Genomic DNA, 21,373 nt, shown 5'->3' on the forward strand with positions numbered 1-21,373 from the left:
ACTGTTAGATCTTAAGGAGGGCTTTCAGCATGCCCAATTTGAATCCGATTGGCTCACCCATTGATTTTTAATGATTTTTTAAAATGGAAATTAAACAAATGCTTACATCTGCATAAGTTTTAAAGATAAAGAAATCCAAATTGGCACAGAGGGCTTTCAGCATACCAAATTTGAATCAGATTGGGTCATCCCTTGATTTGTATGATTTTTTAAATTTCCTCCCTCAAACCCTTTGGAGCTTATAGTCCACTAGTGCAAAGGAACGTAGGAGCGCTCTTCCATTCCTTTGATCATGCAAAGCTGTTCATCTTCAAGTTCATGAACTACAGATGTGCTGTTCCCTTACTCCAAAGTAAATCCCATTGATTTCAACTGCTAACATCACATGCTGACTTACCTTTGAGGAAACCCCATTGAACAGAATCTTACTACTGAGTAAACACATATAAAACTGATTTTTAATAGCGTGGTCACTCAGAAGCTTTCTTTTTTAAGTCTTAAAACAGCAAGCTGGAAAGAAGTGCTTTGCAACCCCATGCTTAGTTCTGAGTTCTTATTTCCGTTTACTAAGAAGTAAGTCTCTCTATTCAATGGGGTTTACTTAAAGGTAATTGGCAGATGAGTGATAGTGATCAATGCCCATACACATGCAGTTCATGGAAGGGGGAGGGAGGTTTTCCGACAGGATGAATGGAGGGAAAGTTGTCCAACTTCCAACAACCAATAAACTGTAGGGGGAGGTACAAAGGAGATCAATGGGTGGAGGCGATGGTGTGTGAGAGTGAACCTCAGTGGGATAACAGCAACACGCTACAGGAGAGGTGTAAAGAGGCTTGCGACTTATACGCACACAAGTGTAAGTTTGCAAGCTTTCATACGCTATGGAAACGAAGTGGGATAACTGGAGGGAAAACCAGGACAAATGTGTAGGTGTGATGGAGCTTAAAATGTTGTTGATCAGGTTTTTCCAGTTTTCAGCTCTTTCTCCAGTGTCACATCTGTAGCAGTGAAATTTTTGAGTGGGGAATGGATGCATCTTGTCTCCAGTACACATGCATTTCCTTGTTTGGACATGAACACCAAAGCAATACAGTCCGTCTTATTTATTTATTTATTTATTTATTTATTTATTACATTTCTATACTGCCCAATAGCTGGAGCTATTGACACTTTACTCTCTGTAGCTACCAAGGTATACATTGAACTGCTGATAAATTATTGTAGGGCGATTACGATAGTGGTAGGCAATGCTGGACACCTTTCTTGTTGCTCGCCAAGGCGTTCTGCCCCTCCCACTTTTTATTTTAAAAAACAACACAATTTTGAGAGGGAACATGTGTATGGGTAGTGATCCAGAGTGAAAAAAAGAGATGGTGGGGAAGGAATGAGTTGACTGGTGGAGAAGCGGGGTGGGGGGGACAAAACAGAGTTTGCCTTCTTTGAAATCGGTTACTGTTGGTGCTGAAAATAGGCTTCAAGGGGTTTGTTTAGTGTAAGGGGGGGGAGTTTTAGATCCCATCTATGCCTTATGCAGGATAAGTCTATTAATTCCTGACACCAGGAATTCCAACATGGGCCAATTCCTGTCTGCAGGAAAGGGCTTCTGCCCAAGGAAATGTACCTATAAAGCCTTATGATGCTTGGGACCACAATACCTAACAGAACGCCTCTCCCAAACTGAATCTACCTATACACTACGCTCAACATCTAAGATCCTCCTCTGGGTGCCTACTCTGAGGGAAACTTGGAGGATGGCAGCAAGAAAAGGGCTTTTCAGTGGTGGCCCCCTGATGATGGAACAATCTCCCCGATGAGGCTCGCCTGGCACCAACATTGTTATCTTTTCGGTGCCAGGTCAAGACATATCTCTTCTCCCAGGCATTTAACAGCATATGTTGAGTTTTTTAACTGACTCCAGAATAGTTGTTTTAAATAGATATTGTCTGTCCTGGGATGTAAACTGTTTTTATGCTTTTTATGGTTTTAAAATTTGTTTATCAGTTTTTAATGTTCATTGTTTTAATCTTTGTAAACCTCCCAGAGAGCTTCAGCTATGGGGCAGTATATTATTATTATTATTATTATTATTATTATTATTATTAATAATAATAATAATAATAATAATAATAATAATAATGTTCTTGGAGGTTCTTAGTAGCAAAAATCCGCCTGGGCCCACGAGGGTAGCATCCATCCCTCCCGGTCCCCAAGAGACACACATGGCAAATTTTTGCCCCACTGCTACCTGCAGGACAAAGGGGGCGCAGGTCCAGGCGGACCTCACTTCCACCCTGATCTACACACACCCTTTGTCCTTTCCCCTGCTGTGGTAATGGCAAGGGGGATATTCTTCCCCCCTCTGCTGATGAGGGCCTAAAAGGGTGGAGAAATCGCATATTTTCCCCCTCCGCTCTAATGGCAGCACCCACAATTGGTGCTGGGAGGAGGCAAAGCATGCTTTCCAGTGCCTTCAGAAAGTGCGCAATTCTTCCAGCACACTAATGGCTTGCAAGGGGAATTGCACACACTTTCTGTAGGCACTGGAAAGTGCACATCGTTGAGCACTCAGCCAGGTGAGTTCTTCATTCACTACAAATTGAAGCTTCCACCCATTCTTTCTCTTCTGTGTGTGTGTGCGTGTAGGCCTGATGCTCAGCTTCACCCAGAATGTAGTTCATTTCCCCACCAAGGCATAACTTGGGCCAGAACTACACCTTGTGTCAAACCATTATGAATGTCGAATAGGAAGCAGGAAATAACAGTATGAAAGCGGGATATGGAATGTGGATTGTTCCACAACAGTTATCAGTGCTTCAGTACCGCTATAAAGCAGTAGTGTACTGTAGATCTAGCCTTGGTCGTGTTAACGATTCCCATTTGCTCAGGTAATTCCCCCCTAAATCAGCTTGTACATTTGAATCTTTGCAAACCTCCATAAGTGTGCCATTGTGGCATGATCCTCTCCAACAGTGTCTGAGTGTGGATCTCCTTGGGTGGGAATCGCCTTCTTAGCCACAGACCCCCTGTTTGCCAATGTCTAAAGATTCCTTATATGCGGGTGTGTAGGTCTCATTCGAACATGTGTGAATTTGTATACAGGTCTAACAATAGCACATCATGTAACAATCAATATCCCCTTGGCACTGAGGTGGCAACGTAGGGCACTTCCAGATGGGTGCTTTTATAGGGCACATTTATGGCGCGATCACCCTGCACTGAATTTTACAGGGGGTCCAGATGTTGTCATTTTTCATCGGTAACCCTCCTATGTTTTCCCATGGCTTGTTCCATCTTTTTTTTCTTAGCAGGAAAAAAAAAGTCCATTAAAGGGGAAAAGATGAATTGCTGTCTTTTGATTGGTAGCTCTCTGTCTGGAAGCTCGCAATGCCAGGGCTGGCTGGCTTTTTGTTGCTTCAGGTGAATTAAACATTTTACTGGCCCTGTTCATATTAACCTTTAATATGACATGAGTAGGGTGGGGATGGGAAACAATGGGCCCATTCAGAAGACACCTTAAACCATGACTTTAACCACAGTGGTTAAGCCAGAAAGCCGGGCTGTGTTCAAAAGACACCTTAAACCACAGCTTTATCCATGGTGAATAAAGCAAAAAGCCTTATTCACTATGGTTAAAGCCATGGTTTAAGGTGTCTTTTGAACACAGCCCGGCTTTCTGGTTTAACCACCATAGATAAAGCCATGGTTTAAGGTGTCTTCTGAATGGGCCCATTGTTTCCCATCCCCACCCTACTCAAGTCATATTAAAGGTTAATCACCATGACTATGGCCCCATTAAGAAGACACCTTAAACCACAGCTTTAACCGCTATGGTTACGCCAGAAAGCCAGGCCGTGTTCAGAAGACACCTTAAACCATGGCTTAAACCATGGTGGTTAAGCCAGAAAGCCAGGCCGTGCTCAAAAGACACCGTAAACCATGGCTTTAACCATGGTGGTTAAGCCAGAAAGCTAGGCCATGTTCAGAAGACACCTTAAACCATGGCTTTAACCACGATGGTTAAGCCAGAAAGCCAGGCCGTGTTCAGAAGACACCTTAAACCATGGCTTTAACCACGATGGTTAAGCCAGAAAGCCAGGCCGTGTTCAGAAGACACCTTAAACCACGGCTTTAACTATGGTCAATAAGGCTTTCTGGCTTAACCACTGTGGTTAAAGCCATGGTTTAAGGTGTCTTTTGAACACAGCCCAGCTTTCTGGCTTAACCACCATGGGGCCAATAACAAAATAAACAATCAAGAGTCGACCAGGGTTACTATTTTCTTATTTTCATTTTTTAAAAAATATCCATCACTTCTGTACTCGCTCATTTTTACAACTGTCCCATGTGGCCTGTGGGCATCAAAGGGCTCCCAGTTGTATCCTGCTAGACCGCAAGAGGTTGTCCACCCTCACCGATGATCTGCTAATCTGCCTTGATGTGTCTCTTCCCAAAGTGAATGCGGCAGCATTCTCCCCACCAAGGCATCTTCAAGGAAATCTGGCATCCCAGCCAGTTGCCTAGTTTGCCTGTAGGTTTTGGGCCGTCCCCAGCCCAGAAAACATGCTGGAGCATTCGCTGCGATGGGGCACACTTCTCCTGCAACAGACTATCTGGAGTTTACCAACTGCTGTAATGCACCAGCAACCTGTCCTGTATATTCCGTATATTTCTGGCATGGCGCTGTAGCGGGCAACATACAGGCTGACCTTTCACACATTGTACAATCGTACAGGTGGTTCCGGTGTGTCACGCACAACCACAGGTGGTCCCTTGCTGTAGATTCTCCGAAGCAGGGCATAACCTGAACTCACCTTGCAGCCTCAATAGTTATGCAGGAAGCTTTACCTAGAGTCAACTCCAGAATCGAGCTATTTAGGAAAACAGGGGAAATCCCTGCAGCGGCCCCCATGTTCCATCATGGTGTTCCAGCACCAATGGACCGACAAGTCTATTTGCAATGGGTGTGGTGGTGCAGGAGGAGGGCAGGACCCTGGCTGCAAGGGTAGCATCGCCGGTCCTCCTCCGCGCCTCCTACAGCAGCATGGAGACGCTGGTGCCGCGCAAGGTGGGAGCTGCGGCTGAAGCGCTTGTGGCACTGCGGGCAAGCGTAGGGCCGCTCGCCCGTGTGGGTGCGCTGGTGCTCCAGGAGCCGCGCACTCTCGCAGAAGCGCTTGCCGCACTGGACGCAAGCATACGGCTTCTGGCCAGTGTGGAGGCGCCGATGCTGAGCCAGGTTGGAACTCCAGGAGAAACGTTTGCCGCAGCAATCGCAGGCGTAGGGGCGCTCCCCGGTGTGCATGCGCTGGTGCTGCCGCAGGTTCGAGAGTTGCGTGAAGGCCTTGGGGCAGTCCGTGCACCGGTAGGGTTTCTCCCCCGAGTGCGTCCCCAGGTGGCGCATCAGGTGCGAGCTTTGGCCAAAACCTTTCCCGCACTCGATACACTTGTACGGCTTCTGGCCTTCGCTAGAGGAGACAGGGGAAGGTTTGGCGGTTAAAACCAGGGAGAAATCGCCAGCGCCAAGACTCCTGGGACTCAGTTCCAGATCAGGGCTCTGAGGTTCGGGCCCCGAAGGTTCGTCTCTCGACAACATCTTTTTGGCAGCGAAGGCTTCCTGCTCACGTTCCCACCTGACATCTGCGGAGACACTATCAGCGTATCCCAGCTTGAGAAAAAAAGTAACAAAACAGGCACATTAGCCGCATGGAAACATAGGGACAGTGCCAGCTCCAGGGTTTTGTGGGCCCGTCGGCAAGATACCCTCCATGGGTCCCCTCCCTTAGTGAGTCTGCCTTCTCACTGCCATTGTCACCAGATGCTCCTCTTCCTCCTCCTCCTCATCATCATCATCACTGCTACCGCTTGCTTGCTTGCCAGGCAGATAGCCAATGAGCAAGCAGGCATAAGAATATAAGAACACAAGAAGAGCCATGTTGCATCAGACTAAGGGTCCATCTAGTCCAGTATACTGTTCACACAGTAGCCAACCAGCTGTCGACCAGGAACCACAAGCAGGACACAGGTGCAACAGCACCCTATCACCCATGTTCCACAGCAACTGGTGAACATAGGCTTACTACCTCTGCTACTGGAGGTAGCATCCATCTATCAGGACTAGTAGCCCTTGATAGCCTTCTCCTCCAGGAATTTATCCAACCCCCTTTTAAAGCCATCCAAATCGGTGGCCATCACTATGCCTTATGCCACCTCCTGCTCCTTCTTGCCACCACCATTGTCTGGGCCAGAGGAAGAGGCAGGTAAACAAGCAGGTAATGGTGATGTGGAGAAGCAAGTCCAGTGGGTTCTTGTTAGGGTTTAGGTCCTCAGCAGGTGCCTGACCAAGCCTACTCTTGAGGCTGGCGCTCATAGGGACACTGGTTCATTTATCTCTAATGCAGGGATGGGCAACCTGTGAACTGCCCAGAGAGCCTTGGCTATTGGGCGGTATAGAAATGCAATAAAAAAATACACAAATCTTTTTGGCTCTGAAGGCTGCATTCAGTGCCAGTTAATGCATAAGGGGCCAAAGATGCACACACGTGCGCGCGCGCACACACACACTTTCCCCCACCCACCCACTGTCGTATCTCCAAGCCCTCCCACTGCTGTGCGAGACAATGAAGACGTGTGCCAAATAATCTACAAAGCTTTATTCAGCCAATAAACATCTCTTCGCATCTGAAGAGAGATTAAACACTAAGAACTTTCCTCTAGGCCAAACCTGGCTAACTAAGAGAGACAATTGTCCATTCAACAAAAGGGAAGGTCATTTCCCTGAGTCCCTTTCACTTCAAGGAGGATTCCTTGGAAGAAGACTTTGGCGAGACACTAGCCGAGCTGATCACCTCTCGCCTACTTTTAGCTCTGCCGGTTTAAACCTGCAGCAGAGCCCGGGATTGCCCAACTCTAAAGTCCCTTCCCCCTCTGAGGATTCCTAAGTTCCCATAGACTCTAAGTTGTTAACATTTTCACTGATAAGGTCCAGTGCAGATTCATCCCTGGCAGGTGAAGAACCTGGGAGAATCGTGAACAGGGGTCCACAGTTTTGCCCGCCACACTCGCCATGGTGAAAAATCCAGTCCGTTTAGGGCTAGAATGGTATAAGTATGGACTCCACTTGATAGGGCTGGTCAGTGGTAAAAGAAAGTGCATGTTTGACTTGGAATACAAGAGCTCACCAACAAGGCTGTACAGCTTTGAGCATGTGGGATTTTGTGTGAAAACAGATACGTGACACAGAACCCACTCATTCCCTCTTTGGCTAACGGACACAACACAGTGCTTTCTGTGTGAGACCCATACTGTACAGAGAAAAGAACATAGGCGGTGCAACAGCTTCCACATGCTGTATGCAAAAACGATCGATGGAAAACAACGCTGTAGAAGCATAGTTGCACATTGCAAGGAAATGCTCCCACACATAACACCCTTGCAGGCAAAAAAGAGAGGAGAAAAATCCAGGAGTATTTAGGTTCAGCTCTTTGCTGTTTTCAGAAGTGAACACCCTTTCTTCTAATACACTCCAAACCATCTGGACTGCCAGGGAAGGGCCACGGCTCAGTGGTAGAGCACATGCTTTGCAGGCAGAAAGTCTCAGGTTTGATTACCGGCATCTCTAGGTAGGGCTAGAAAAACTCCCACCTGAAACCTTGGAGAGCGGCTGCGAGTTAGTGCTGACAGTACTGGCTAGGTGAACTAATGGTCTGGCTCAGTATAAGGCAGCTTCCTAGGCAACTATATAGAGTGGGGAAACAAGCCAGGCACATCAAAAGGAATTCCCAAGTTCCGAACACCCAGAACCCAGACTGCCTTACCCAGGGAAATGAGTATCTCATAATTCTCCTGCATGCTGTCCATCAAGTCCTGCATTTCCTGGAGCGCATAGGGTTGGGCCTGGGACAGAGGGTAAGGATATGGAGAATTTTCAAATATATTTCAAATACAGTGTTATTGACAAGTGGGCTTGCTGCTTTTTATCTGGCGTCTTAACCCAGCCCAGCCTCTGAGACTGCTGCAATGAAAGTCACCCCCATACATTCATAGAGATAAACCCATTCAAAATCCCCCCCCCCCCAGTGGAAATATCCCAATTTAAATCTGGCCACGCTGTGCTTGATTAATTCCAACCACTAGGGAGCACATCCTAACCATGATCCTTACTGAAACTGGAAGGGTTGTTTAGAAGTACTTCAGACCTCCTCAGAACATAAGAACAACAGTTTTGCAGAATCAGACCCAAGTCAATCTAATTCAGCGCTGGTTCCCAAAACGGCCCTGCGGAGTCTTCTGGGTGTCCACTAGCATGACATGTAAGCATCTTGATCAGGAGAGTTCATAAAGCACATTTTCTGCAGGCAGAAAGTCACAGGTTTAGTCCCTGGGATTTCCAGCTCTGGATGGAATAGACCCTCCTCTGATATCAGACCCTGGAGAGCTGCTGCCAATCAGAATAGACTAGTGGTACCGCCCTCTTCTGGCCCAAGGCCAAATTCAATTTTTGAGAAACTTTCAAGGGCCACATTCCAGCAGTGGGCGGGCCTGAAGGCAAAAGGGGTGGAACCAAAGGCAAAGGGGCGGGGTCAAAATACCAGCATATTTTAGCTTAAAGTTCTTACTGCCAGTAACTAAGCTTTAAGGGCGCAATCCTATACATGTTTAGACAGGAAAAAGTCCCACAGCATGCCCCAGACAGCCACACATAGGACTGTGCCCTTAAGAATTTTAAATTATTATTTTATGTATTTTATTTAAAGAAGTTGGCTACTGCTCCATATCCAAAGATTTCAGAGCAGTGAACAACAGAAAGGAGGAGGAGGAGGATATATAAATAAAAACATGTTAAAATTACTCTTTTTAAAAGAAATCGAGTTCTAATAAAATGCAATCAGTCACTCAAGGAAGGTTTCCTGAAATAATATTTTCAGGAGGTCATCTGGAAGCAACACAACACTGGTGCCTGCCTGAGTCTGACCTCCAAAGGCAGGGAATTCCGTAAGAAGGGGGCCACTACACTGAAGGCTCTTCTCCTACTGGCCTCCAATCGGGCCATAGTCCATGTGGAACCACCAGGAGCATTGCCCTCACTTGTCCTCAGGGACTGGGCAGGTTGGTAAGGGAGAAGGTGCTCTTTCAGGTATCCTGGTCGCATATCGTTTAGGGCTTTGTACACTTGTACTAGAACCTTAAACCTGGCCGTTAGCTGAGTGGGGAATTTAGCCATAAGAGATGCAATTTAGAATAGGGGAAGATGGGCAAAAGTTCAGTAACTACCAAACCTTCTTTGGAAGAGGTTTGGGCCTGGGAAAGCGGAAGGGAATGTGGTCAATCTGGGGAACCCTGGAAAAGCAAGTGATGTAATCTGACTTGCTGGATTGGGGCCCCAGGCCAGACTTGGCTTGAGGTTCAACACCCCAGGAACAGACGAAATGGACATATAGTCTGTCTTGCTATAAAACAGGTGCCTATGTTTCTGTGAAGGTGGACGGCCATCCCGGTTGCTTACACAGACATTTGGCATTTGAGATACAAGAAAGCAATACCTCTGATTGTGCTTCCTATCCTTTCATATTGCACAACCATCAATTGCAGTCTGAATACATCCCAAGCTGGAAAGGTTCATATGTGGCAATGGGATGAAACCACTATTGGGCAAGGGAGTACCTGCACAACTATTGGCTTATTTATGTAGTGTCATTAGTGTGCATGGCGCTTGACAGAATCATAGAATTGTAGTACTGGAAGGACCTTAGAGGTCATCTACTCCAACCCCGTGCTCAATGCTGGATCTACAATGCGGGATGCAGCGACCGCATCCCTGACAGATGGCCCTCCAGTCTCTGCTTAAAATCTCCAGTGACAGAGAGCCCGCCCCCTCCCGAGGCAGCCCCTTCTTTCTCCTCACAACAATCCTGTGGGGCAGGTTCAGCTGGGGTACTGACTGGCCAAAGGTCACCTAGCAAAGTTTGTGCCCAGGCTGAGTGGGGACTTGAACCCAGTTCTCCCCAGTCCTTGTCTGACACTACACCATGCTGGCTCCCAGCTAGGGTGCAGGAGAGTTCTAAGCAGCGATGGATTTCTAAAAGGAGTCACGTGGGACTCACCCCTGCTTCAGAGCCTCTCGCTTTGTCCCGAAAACACTGACCCCTGCTAGGGTGACCATATGAAAAGGAGGACAGGGCTCCTGTATCTTTAACAGTTGCATAGAAAAGGGAATTTCAGCAGGTGTCATTTGTATGTATGTATGGAGAACCTGGTGAAATTCCCTCTTCATCACAACAGTTAAAACTGCAGGTGCACTTTCCTCTTTTAAAATGGTCACTCTAGTATAGCTCCTGCACCTTTAACTGAAATGATGAAGAGGGAATTTCACCAGGTTCTCCATATATACAAATGGCACCTTCTAAAATCCCCTTTTCTATGCAACTGTTAAAGATACAGGAGCCCTGTCCTCCTTTTTGTATGGTCACCATACCTGTACTTCCCAGCTGCCTGTGGGTGAACACTGGTGAGAGAAAATGCACTCTGCACTTGCTCAGAGACATCTTTCTTTAGCATACCTTCATATTATAACAACAACAACAATGACACCTCAGGGACTGGGCATAAGTTTTGAAAACAGGTTCTGGGGCTCAAGTGAAGCTAAGTGGCTACACCTTGCACAGGGAACGGAAGAGGGGGCGGAGGGGAGAGGAGCTCCTTGCATTAAGCAGTCACAACTGCAAGGGAGCATTTCTTTGGGAACTAGAGCTGCCAGCCCCGTGTGCATGACACATCCACATTCACCGTCCCTGGGGGGGGGGGGGGGGTGCACAGGCACTACCCCTACATACACAGAAGGGGCGGCAGCTTCTCTGTTTCTCCCTAGCACACACCTTTACCGTTTCACACCTGGGCTCCGCTCGCTCCGGAATCTTCCCTTCTGACCTCAGACGCTCTGCTCAGAGCTGGGCTGAGCTGGTGCCTCCCTGCTCCGGCAGCAGGGGGAGGCAGGAGGCAGCCGGACCTGGATCCTGCTCAGGGAGGCGGCGGCGGCGGCATTGGTGACAGCTTGGGGGAGAAAAGAGGAGAAAGGAATTGGACCATCCGCAGCCCAGAGTCCCCGCAGAGGCAGCCGCTCTGGCCACATGCAGGGACCGAGCCCGGATTGCACTCCATGGTTTTAACCCCTGGTATTCTTTGTACGCGGGGCTCGGGTTGGCATCGGAGGCGAACTTGCCACGAACCTGCAAACGGAGATGCTTTGCGAAGAGTTGTGCCCATAGGGATTGTGGACAAAGGCGCTGCGCTTTAAGCGGCTCCATGACTTATTCAGCTAGGGTCAAAAACTGTCTATCATAGACCCAAAACAACAACAACCCCAAATCTCTCTCTCTCACACACACTCACACTCACACACACACTTTGTTGGAAGGTATGGGCAATGGTGCAGCTAAGTAATTTTAGACCCTGGATTTACTTGTCTTGCCCCCATTCCATGCTTACTTCTACATTGCTCATATGTTAAGAGCAAAAACAAAGAAACACTTTCCAATTCTGATAAAAAGAAATACTCTGAACATGTGCAGTTTTGTATTTTAAACTGCCTCAAATCATTGCACCCTCGCGGCTACAGGAATAGAAGAGTTTGCTTCTGCTGCCCACATTTACTTGGGAATAAGCGTTGTTTCATTGTAGTAATAACTGAAGTAAATTATTATTATTATTATTATTATTATTATTATTATTATTATTATTATTATTAAAAAATGAGCATCAATAGCCATATATCTGACCAGCCAAGATCTCGTCCCTGGGCGAAGAACCTTTGTCTAACACCCTGACTACAAAATGCTTTTAAATTAAGAAAAGATGTCATGATGAATGTCAGCCCTAAAAGGCCCCGACATGCTTATTCTGTGGCTTGTTTGCCACTGACCCTGCCATCCTCTGGGTGATCATTTGGGGCCTCAGGGGGCCTGGAATTTGGCCCTGAGTTCCAGGGCTTGCTGCACCACTGAGTACAAGAACATAATGATAGAATGGGCCATTTGTTAGGACATTGCCTTCATACCCTCCATCTTACAGAGGAATATAGGTATCCTTTGTAAACCGCCCAGACAGCTTCAGCTATGGGGCGGTACAGAAATGTAAAAATAAATAAATAAAAGTAATTACAAGACTTAATTGGATCCAGGGTGCATGTGTGAGATTTTCCCCAACCCACCTTTCTTACTGGCCCCTGAACAATCTGGTTTTCTCAGATCTCAGTGCCAGCAACAGGTTTTGGAGGGCCCTTGGGCAAGCCACCCTCAATCAGCCCGCTCCCTCAGTGAGTCTGTCTTCTCGCCGCCACCACCAGCTCCTCCTCCTCTCTCATCATTGCTGCCACTTGCCTGCTTGACGGGCAAAGACCCAGTGGGCAAGTAGGCAGGGTGAAGACTGCTCTGCCTTCTCACCACCACTGTTGCCTGGGTCAGCAGATTGAGACGGTGAAGAGGAGGAATTCCAGGCAACTCTTGCTATTGGGCTCCTGCTGGGGTGCAGGCCTTTGGCGGGTGCCCAAATATCCCTAGCCTTAATGCTCCTCCTGCTCCTCCTCAACTTGTCCTTCCTTCAGCTCAGCTCCTCGTTTATTCTGTACCCCTTCCTTCAAGCATCAGTATCATGTGGTGTAGTGCTGGGCAGAAGATAGATCTGGATGTACTGGTGCATCTCTGAATAATTTGCAATAGATTGGCAAGGATTCCTGACTCCTATTTGTTCAACAATAATAGCAGCAACCAAATGACTCTCCCTCTGCTTCCGCCACCCTAACGTGGACAGCTGAAAGGAAGGAAGTTTGGGGTAATCAAAAAGGGATTTACGTGTAGAAGGATTGAGCTCTGCTCAGCTCTGGGACTTTAATGCTAAATGTAGGTCTTTTGCACTGGGCTCCAGTTGGTGTGTCTGGGAGATCTAGAATAAAATTAAATAAATATTTCAAGCTTGAAATCAGGCCACACTGGCATTAGAATGAACGTTGAACTAGGATAACTTAGACCAGAGTTCAAATTTGAACTTACAAAGCTCACTGGGGGTCCCTTGGGCCAGTCTGCCTCCATCTGAACTACGTCACAGTGGTGCGTGTGTCCTTGGTGGGACACACTACCTTCAGCTTCTTGAAGGAAGGAAGGGATAAAAAGGTAAAAAAGTAAATCAGAGGTGGACAGTTTTAGCAGTCTGGGGGCCACTCCACTGAACTGTGGCAACTTGTGGTGGTGCAGCTACAGCAAAAATGGCAGATTTGCCCTTTAAAACAAGGTGCATAGTGACCACATTCCTCATTTTAAAGGCAAATCATACTCCCGGAAGACCGGGAGTTTTTCATTGAAACAACACACGCTCACTGTCCCATGTTTTCCCACCTACGATTCCCCCTGGCTCAGAAAAGTTTTTCACTGTGGCACGATCTTTGACCATGCTTCAGCCAAATTAGCAGCTGCACTCCTTTACAGCATTATATTGATAACATAATTTACCCTGAACACTTAGACCATTTGAGAAGATTCCATGGCATCACAGCATTCAACCAATAGCTGGCAAAAGACTTTCAAATAGGCAGGCAGGTCAACAGACAACTTGTTCTTAAGCCTATCTGTGGTTATGAGAATCAGGTTCAGGGAAAAAACACACAACGCCCAGTCTGTCATTCCTCTTGATTTCTACCCATTAATAAAACCTATGCAACATTACAAAAAATATAACAAAAATAAAACAATGGAGTAATTAAACAATTAAAAAGAAAGCTCAGAGAATCTGAACTAAAATACACCTAGGCCTTCACACCAAAGAATCATATTTACAGATACCTCTGATGGCAGTTAGGATTTTAGCACCATTTTTTTAAGCCACTAAGATTGGGTCACTTGACTATTAGGCAGCAAGAAGCACATATTTCTTAAGGCACAGTCAGGTTGCAACCCATATATAGTATCCCCAAGACACTTTGAATGTGGTAATGCTTATAAAGGTCATGTCCATAGTGTATCAGATCTTCCATTTCTGAGGATGCACAAATACACGCTCGTTGTACATAAGGCATCTGATGGCACCAGCCATCGAATACTGCTGTTGGCCTGGCTTGACATTGTAGAGCTATAAAAACTTGTCTAAGTCTGGGAAAGGTCAGATCTGCGAAATATGAGATGCTGAAATGGCTACCTTAATAAAATCCATAAAAACACACACGTTTAGAAGATAAAATGGCCCGCCGATCAAACATAAAGTTTTGACTCAATCTCCATTTTCGCATCTCTTTCTTAGAAAGGGTCTGTTCAGACGACATGCTAAGCCATGGTTAGTACGCTAACCCTTTTGCAGTAAATGGTTAGTGAGCATGTTTAAACTGTTATGTAGCCACCATGATTAGGAATGGTTCAAATGAAAGGCTAAGTCATGATTCACATGACACGCTAAACCATAATGTTCAACTCAAAATGCTTAACCCCCACGGCTTAGCGTGACGTCTGAACAGGGTCAACGTGAAACAAAGAAGTCCTCAAAAATGGAGTATGATCGAAGATCATTAAAACTAGAGACCCATGGAGTGCAAGACTCAAGGCCATTTATATGTAATTCCTGTTGGAATTAAAGGTGCTGCCTCTATTACCAGAAGGAGGGGTGGCTGCTACTTTTGAAACAATGGAGCTACTGAAAAACATCGATTTTGGGGATCACCTGAAGTATAAGATGCTCCCTGTGGAAAAATCAGCCACCAGGAATATCTGTGCAATGATGTTTCATGTCTGGTTCTTGTTTTTTCATGGATCTATGGATTGCAATAAAGAAGTATGGTATGGTATGGTAATATCTGTGCAAAGCCCTAAGTGTGTCTTTCCTTTTACCATCCCTTTATCCTGACCACTGTCTTGCTGATGTAAACAAAGCAGCACTTTCACCAGCCAATGGTTCAAAATAGCCACACAAAACACTTCCATGCAACTCTTTGAACTTTTAATACATCTTGAATGAAGCCATGGAGATTACAGGGCGAGATGTTAGTAAAGAGATTTGTGGATGAAGAAATATAAATGGCTGCTGCTAAGAGAAGCTACAAATGGAAATGAAAACCACCTAAAACTACAAAAATTCTTGTAACTGGTGCGTTTGACTATCTAATGGCATCCAGACAATTGAAACAGGACAAAAGGGATTTTTTTCCTTAGTGCTTCAGCTTTGCTAGCTCTGATCCAGTGATGACAGCTCCTACATCAGCCTTCCCCAAGCTGGCAACCTCCAGAGGGTGTGAAGTACAACTGGCTGGGGCTGATGGGAGTTGTAGTACAAAACCTCTGGAGAGCACCATGGTAGGGAAGGCTGACCTACATGCTGCCCCACACAATGAAAGGGGGAGGATGTGGGCTTTCCAGATTCAAATCAGAGAACCTGCTTGTCCCTTTAAAAGCTCAGAATATAAGATAAGTCAGAGAAGAAAAAAGGCCAACAGGTAACCTGATGTTTCTGGGATGCCCACAAGCAAGGCATGAAGGTAACAGGCATTCCCGATCTCCAAGCAATTAGTATCTGGAGGCATACTGCCTCTGAATATGGAAGTTCTATTTAGCCATCATGGCCAATAGGCTGATCCCTCCATGCATTTGTCTAATCCTGCTTTAAAGCCATTTAAGCCAGTTACCTGGTTTGCACATCACGGTAAGCCACCGTGGGTTAATCCACCCACAGGGCTCCAAGACGCATGCCAGCCGCCATTTTGAATATGCAAACTGTGGCGGGGGTGCACTGCGGCTTTTCATGCCATGTGAACCCAGGCATCGTGGGTTATTTGAGGGGTAAACAACCCTCGGATAAACCTAGAACAAGTCGCCAACGCCACTAGCGTATTCAAAATGGTGGCCAGTGCACGTTTTGGAGCCCCACAGGTGAATGAAACCACTGTGACTTATTGTGACTTGTGAAGCAGCCCAGTTTCAATTCACGTCATATGACAGGGATGAAGAACCTGTGGCCCTGCAGATCTTGGTGGAAAACAGCTTCCATCAGCCCTGACCATGCTGGCTGGGGCTAATGGGAGCTGGAATCCAACAGCATCCGGAAGGCCACTGGTTCCCCACCTGTATCATATGACAAGGAATTCTGTAAGTCAATAATACATTTTGTGAAGTAGGACTTTCTTTCATCTGTGCTGCCAGTCAGTTTTACTTGGTGAGCCCCGAGTTCGAGTCTTATGGGTGTGGGAGAGAGAGAGAGAGAGAGAGAAAATCTCTGTCCACTTTCGTGACAGCATGTAGGTGTTATCAACCACTGCCTTGACCAGCCGCTTTCATCCACCTTTTTTCTAGAGGCAGGAAATGATTTACAGAGCCATGGGGGATCCCACCCCGTTTCTCCATCAAGTGGCCTGCCCCTTTGTCCACACTTCTCCCACACCTTCTCTGAAGTAAAACCGAAGCTGCACTGGCTGCGTCATGTGCAGAAGAATGGTGGCCTCTATCCTATCCTGCTGCTCCAGGACTTTTAAAGGGACAGATCAGGTCTTGGAGTGGCAATCCTGTGGTATAGCCTTGCTGTGTGAGAATAGCCTCCCACCTTCTCCCCCTCCCATCTTCTTTTTCAAAAACAAAACACATCAGAAATGAGTGCTGTAGCTTTGGGGAGTGGGGAGGACCCATCCTTCAACCAACATTTCAAAAGGAAAGTCATTATTCATTATTGTTGATTTGCATTTCGGTCCCACTTTCCAGCCAAAGCCGTAGCCCCCGGCAGGGCTTACAATCATACGACATAGAAAACAGCCAACCATGACACTAAAAAACCATTTAAAAACAACGAGAGAAATAAGAAGCAACTGAGCAAAAGAAAACATTTCCAAAATGGCAGAGTGTTGCTGTGAAGAAGAGCAGACTTGCTGGTGTACTATCCACCGCCTTTTCCTTTCAAATCATCACAAGGACCTTTCTGCATTTGGGGACTGCCCAGAAAAAACGTATGTCAAACAAGACAGTCTCCATGACGTCACGGGTGCTATCCAGTCGGTGTCTATGATGTGCTATCGCATTTCAGACAGCCGTCCAAACTGCTAGCCAAGGAAAGAACGGCACATCCCAAGTGTCAATCTATTGTGGCTTGATTGTTTGGGAAATATAAGATCCCTGAAGCGGAAGTGCTTGCTTGAAGGAGCATGTCTGGATCTCATGCCACAAATGACTCTGGAAAGGCCCTAACTCTGTATGTGGGTGGAGTGGGGCTTGCACACTCACAGTACCCACCCAGTGCCCAGAGCCTCCCATAAGTCTCAAGGAGGCTTTCCAAACGCAGAAGCACGGCCAACTCGGCCCTCTTATTTCCAGTCACTGAACAGAACCAGCTCTCTGAAGGTGCCGGGCAAATGGCTAGCAGATTGTGATCCAAAGTGTGGCTCATTGAGGCAACTGGACAGGACAAAGTCTTCCAGGTCCAGAGAATGTAACTTCCAAGCAGGCTTGAACTAAGATGTTTTCAAAATTAACCCGACCTAGCATTCAGCTCCTGTAGACCTATAGACTCCTAATATCCTGAGAGTCCTAGCTCTCACTTGCTAACAGACTGTGACCTGAAAAGTGTCAAAGAAAAATATATATCCACATTTCCAACAGGACACCTACAATAAAGCATGCAACTTAAGGCAAAGTATGCACATTTGCATAAGTCTTCTTCTTGGTGTGATTCTTAAGGACAAAGTCTCCGTTTTTCCGGTTACTGAATTTTGCATTTCCGAGCGCAAAATGCTCAATGCGGCCAGTCCCCTTCTCAGTATTTTTTTCGTTTCTTTAATTGGGAATTTTTTTGTTGTGAACTGGCAGATAGGTTTGTGGCCTGGTCTTTTATGGTGAGCATTTGTAAGGCCTCACAAGGATCATATGAGTCTTCTGATGAGTGCTGAGGCCGGACCTCTGTCGGAAACTTTTCCCACATTCCATGCAGCGATACGGTTTCTCCCCTGTGTGAATTCTGTGGTGGATGGTAAGGTGTGAGCTCACGCTGAAGGTTTTCCCGCACTCGTTGCATTTGTAAGGCCTCTCCCCCGTGTGGATTCTCTGGTGCAGGATGAGGGTAGAACTCTGACTGAATCTTTTCCCACAGGCTTGGCACTCGTAAGGCTTCTCTCCGGTGTGGATTCGCTGGTGTTTCGTCAGGTGGGAACTCACCGAGAAGCTCTTCCCACAATCTGCGCATTTGTAAGGCTTCTCTCCCGTGTGGATGCGCCGGTGGAGGACAAGGGTGGAGCTCTGGCTGAACCTTTTCCCGCAATCGTTGCACTCGTACGGTTTCTCGCCGGTGTGGATTCTCCGGTGAATAGTGAGATGGGAGCTCACGCCAAAGCTTTTCCCGCAATCGGCGCACGGGTACAGCTTCTCGGCAGAGCGGGGGGCTCTCTGGGGCTGGGCGAGGCTAGGCTGAGCCTGAGCAAGGCTCTCCCCACACTGGACACACAAGTTTGGGCTAGGCCCCATGTACACCCTGGGTGGGATAGTGGGGTTGTCTTTCGGCATTGGAGGAAGAAGAGGAGGCTTGGCCCATCCTTTCCCACCATCCTCACCTTGCTGCCCGGCTTGACTCTGGCCCCGGTAAAGGGAGCCTTCTGACCGCCCCGGCAACTGCTTCTGTGCCTGCACAGCCTCGGCACTTCCAGGCTGGGAACTGGAGTTCATGGTCCCTCCATCTAGCAAAAGAAAGAGGGTAAAGCCACCATGGGGAAAACCTGGCATTGTTTCAATAGATGCTAGTTTATATTTTCGTGGATACTTTACCTTGCTGGCTTGATTGAGTGTTGTTTTTAAGTGGTCGTACCCACCCACCCCAAGCTCTTTGGATGGACTGGGTCAGAAAGAGCCAAATAGCACCCATTTGCTGATGTCACACCTTAGGAGCACTGCTCTGTGTGAAGGGTCGCACCCTGACCTGTGGTTCAGAAGGCCACAAATCAGATAGTGGCACTAGTTTCTAATTCCTGACATTCTGCTAACTGGCAGAATTCATGGGAATTCCACCAGAGTTATTACATTCGCTCACAACCCACCAAATGCTGTGATGTACAATTGCTGAACACCCAGGGACAGGAAATCACCTCCTAACGTTCTTTCATCTCTCCATCCACCACAAGATGGAGTAATCCTAATCTACTGAGCCTTTTCTTTGAGTTAATAAATAAGTAGGCATCCTAATACATTTTTCTTGCTGGCTTAACATGCTATCTTCTGGGCTGCACAGAAACTCTCCAGCCCGATCAAGAGTTCTGCATAACTCAATCGCTTGCAGATTCTTACGCCAGCAGAAGTCAATATTATTATCCCCATACGTTTTTGTATTTCTGGGATCTCAAGTTTGCAATAGTCATCCTTTACTCCTTAAAGTTTTATTTTTTAAAAAATAAATAAATAAAAAGAAATAAATAAAAAGAAAAGTCCTTACCTAGTGAGAGTAGAGTCCCATAATTGTCCTGTACAATGTCCCTGTAGACAGGTCTCTGGCATGGGTCCAGAAGGGCCCACTGTATCTCAGCAAAATACATCAGTCACTTCTGCAGAAGGCTCTGGCCTCTGAAAGAATAAGTATCCCCTGCTCAGAATTGAACACCAACCCTGTTGCTGTGGAGCCTGTCATATGGCCAGACCTCTGGTGACAGTATCTGCTCTCCTGACCTCAAAGGCTCAAAGCCACTTTGAGATAGCACTCGTTGCTCTACCCTTTATATCAGGGGTGGGGAACCTGCTGCGGCCCTCCGGATGTGGCTGGACTACAACCCCTATCAGCCTCAGCCAACATGGCCAATGGACAGGAGTGATGGGTGTTGTAATCCATATCAATCCTGTCCTACATCAGTCCTCTAGTATCTCCTGCCTCCCCAACAAGGCTTGCCTGTGTGCGCTTTTAACAACTTCGCAACTGGCAGGAATTCAACAGGTGAGGCTTTTCCTGGCCCTGGAAGAGCAGCAGCAGCGGGGGGGCGGGGGAAGCCTCTCCTGCCAAATTTCTGCAGCCCACGCAAGATTTTTAGAGGTACACCAACCCTGGGAGGGTGGGTGGTGGGGGGTGTAAGAGAGAAAGGTGGCCACCTTTCCTACTTCCGCCACCCCACCTCCCCACCCCCAAGATCTACGTCATTCTCGCGTCTTGAAAGCTTCCCCACACCCCGCTCCACGTCTCTTGTTTATATACGTAGGGGAGACCCAGGTTTTGAAACCAGCGAAGGGGGATTCAGACGACCGCTCAGAGGTTCTGAGAAGATTTGCCATGCGTTGGCTTCTCTGGTTTATCATAGAGTGTTTTACTTAATTTATTTATTTATTTATCCCCCCCCCTCCTCCCACCCACCCCCCACCCCTTTCTCTCTCCTTCCTGAGGAAGTTGCCTGGCTGCGTTGCTGGACTTTGGCCGGTGCCCAACCCCGATCGTTCAGAGTTACCTGGAAGTCTCTGGCTTCGGGATTTGGCCCCTGAGAGCCGCAGAGTTCGCGATCGCCCCTAAAAACAAAATCACGAGGCTACGAGACCTTTCTTTCTCTCTCTCTCTCTCTTTTCCCCCTCCTCCAGAAGATGTGGCTGGAGCCAAACCGAGATCTCCTAAGCCGAAGGCTCCCGGCAGGCGGAAGGAATCTACGCTGCCAGGGCGGCTGCTACGAAAGCAGAAGGAGAAGCAACAACCAGGGCTCTCCCTTTCTCTCTCTCTGGTTCTGACCTGGGAAGTTCAGCCCCCAAAATCGTCAGCGGTAGCAGGAGCGAGAAAAAATGAGCACAGTCGCCTCCTTTTTTTTTCTCCCCCTTCTCCTCCTTTTTGACAATGGCCAGAGCCCTCTAGCGGCATCGCTCCTGTTTTGCACGCGGAACAACCCCAAACAAGAGAGGCAGCTCCTGCTCCAGCCCGGCCGGAAGGAAGGAAGGAAGCCCTCCTGGGCCCAGGCAAGCCCGAAGCACGGAAGCAGAGCGGGGGAGCCTGCTGGATCGGGCCCAACGTGACGCTTTTGATCCAGGGCTGGGGAACAGGGGCGGCCCTCCGGATGTGGTTGGACTAGAATGGCCAGCGGCCCACACATCTGGAGGGCACCAGGTTGGGGGAAATGGGGAGATTTGGTGATTTATTTATTTCGTGTTTTTTTATACCGCCCAATAGCCGAAGCTCTCTGGGCGGTTCACAAAAATTAAAACCATCATAAAACAACCAACAGGTTAAAAAGCACAAATACAAAATACAGTATAAAAAGCACAATCAGGATAAAACCACGCAGCAAAATTGATATAAGATTAAAATACAGAGTTAGAACAGTAAAGTTTAAATTTGAGTTAAAATTAAGTGTTAAAATACTGAGAGAATAAAAAGGTCTTCAGCTGGCGACGAAAAGAGTACAGTGTAGGCACCAGACGGA

General features: G+C 47.2%; 1 protein-coding gene across 1 annotated transcript in view; it reads right to left on the bottom strand.

Annotated features, from left to right (window-relative positions):
* Positions 1–4,276: 4,276 nt before the first annotated feature.
* The window catches only part of LOC134406662 (zinc finger protein 436-like), a 38,094-nt gene continuing 20,997 nt past the window's right edge, over positions 4,277–21,373 (bottom strand). Inside the window, exons 4-6 of the mRNA XM_063138180.1 lie at positions 19,423–19,518; positions 17,915–18,673; positions 4,277–5,421 (exon numbers count right to left, since the gene is read on the bottom strand). Of these exons, the coding sequence (XP_062994250.1) occupies positions 4,949–5,421; positions 17,915–18,673; positions 19,423–19,518 (1,328 nt within the window). The 3' untranslated portion in view covers positions 4,277–4,948. The remainder of the gene's footprint in view (positions 5,422–17,914; positions 18,674–19,422; positions 19,519–21,373) is intronic.

The sequence above is a fragment of the Elgaria multicarinata genome, chromosome 11, assembly GCF_023053635.1.
Source record: "Elgaria multicarinata webbii isolate HBS135686 ecotype San Diego chromosome 11, rElgMul1.1.pri, whole genome shotgun sequence".
Classification (NCBI taxonomy): domain Eukaryota; kingdom Metazoa; phylum Chordata; class Lepidosauria; order Squamata; family Anguidae; genus Elgaria; species Elgaria multicarinata.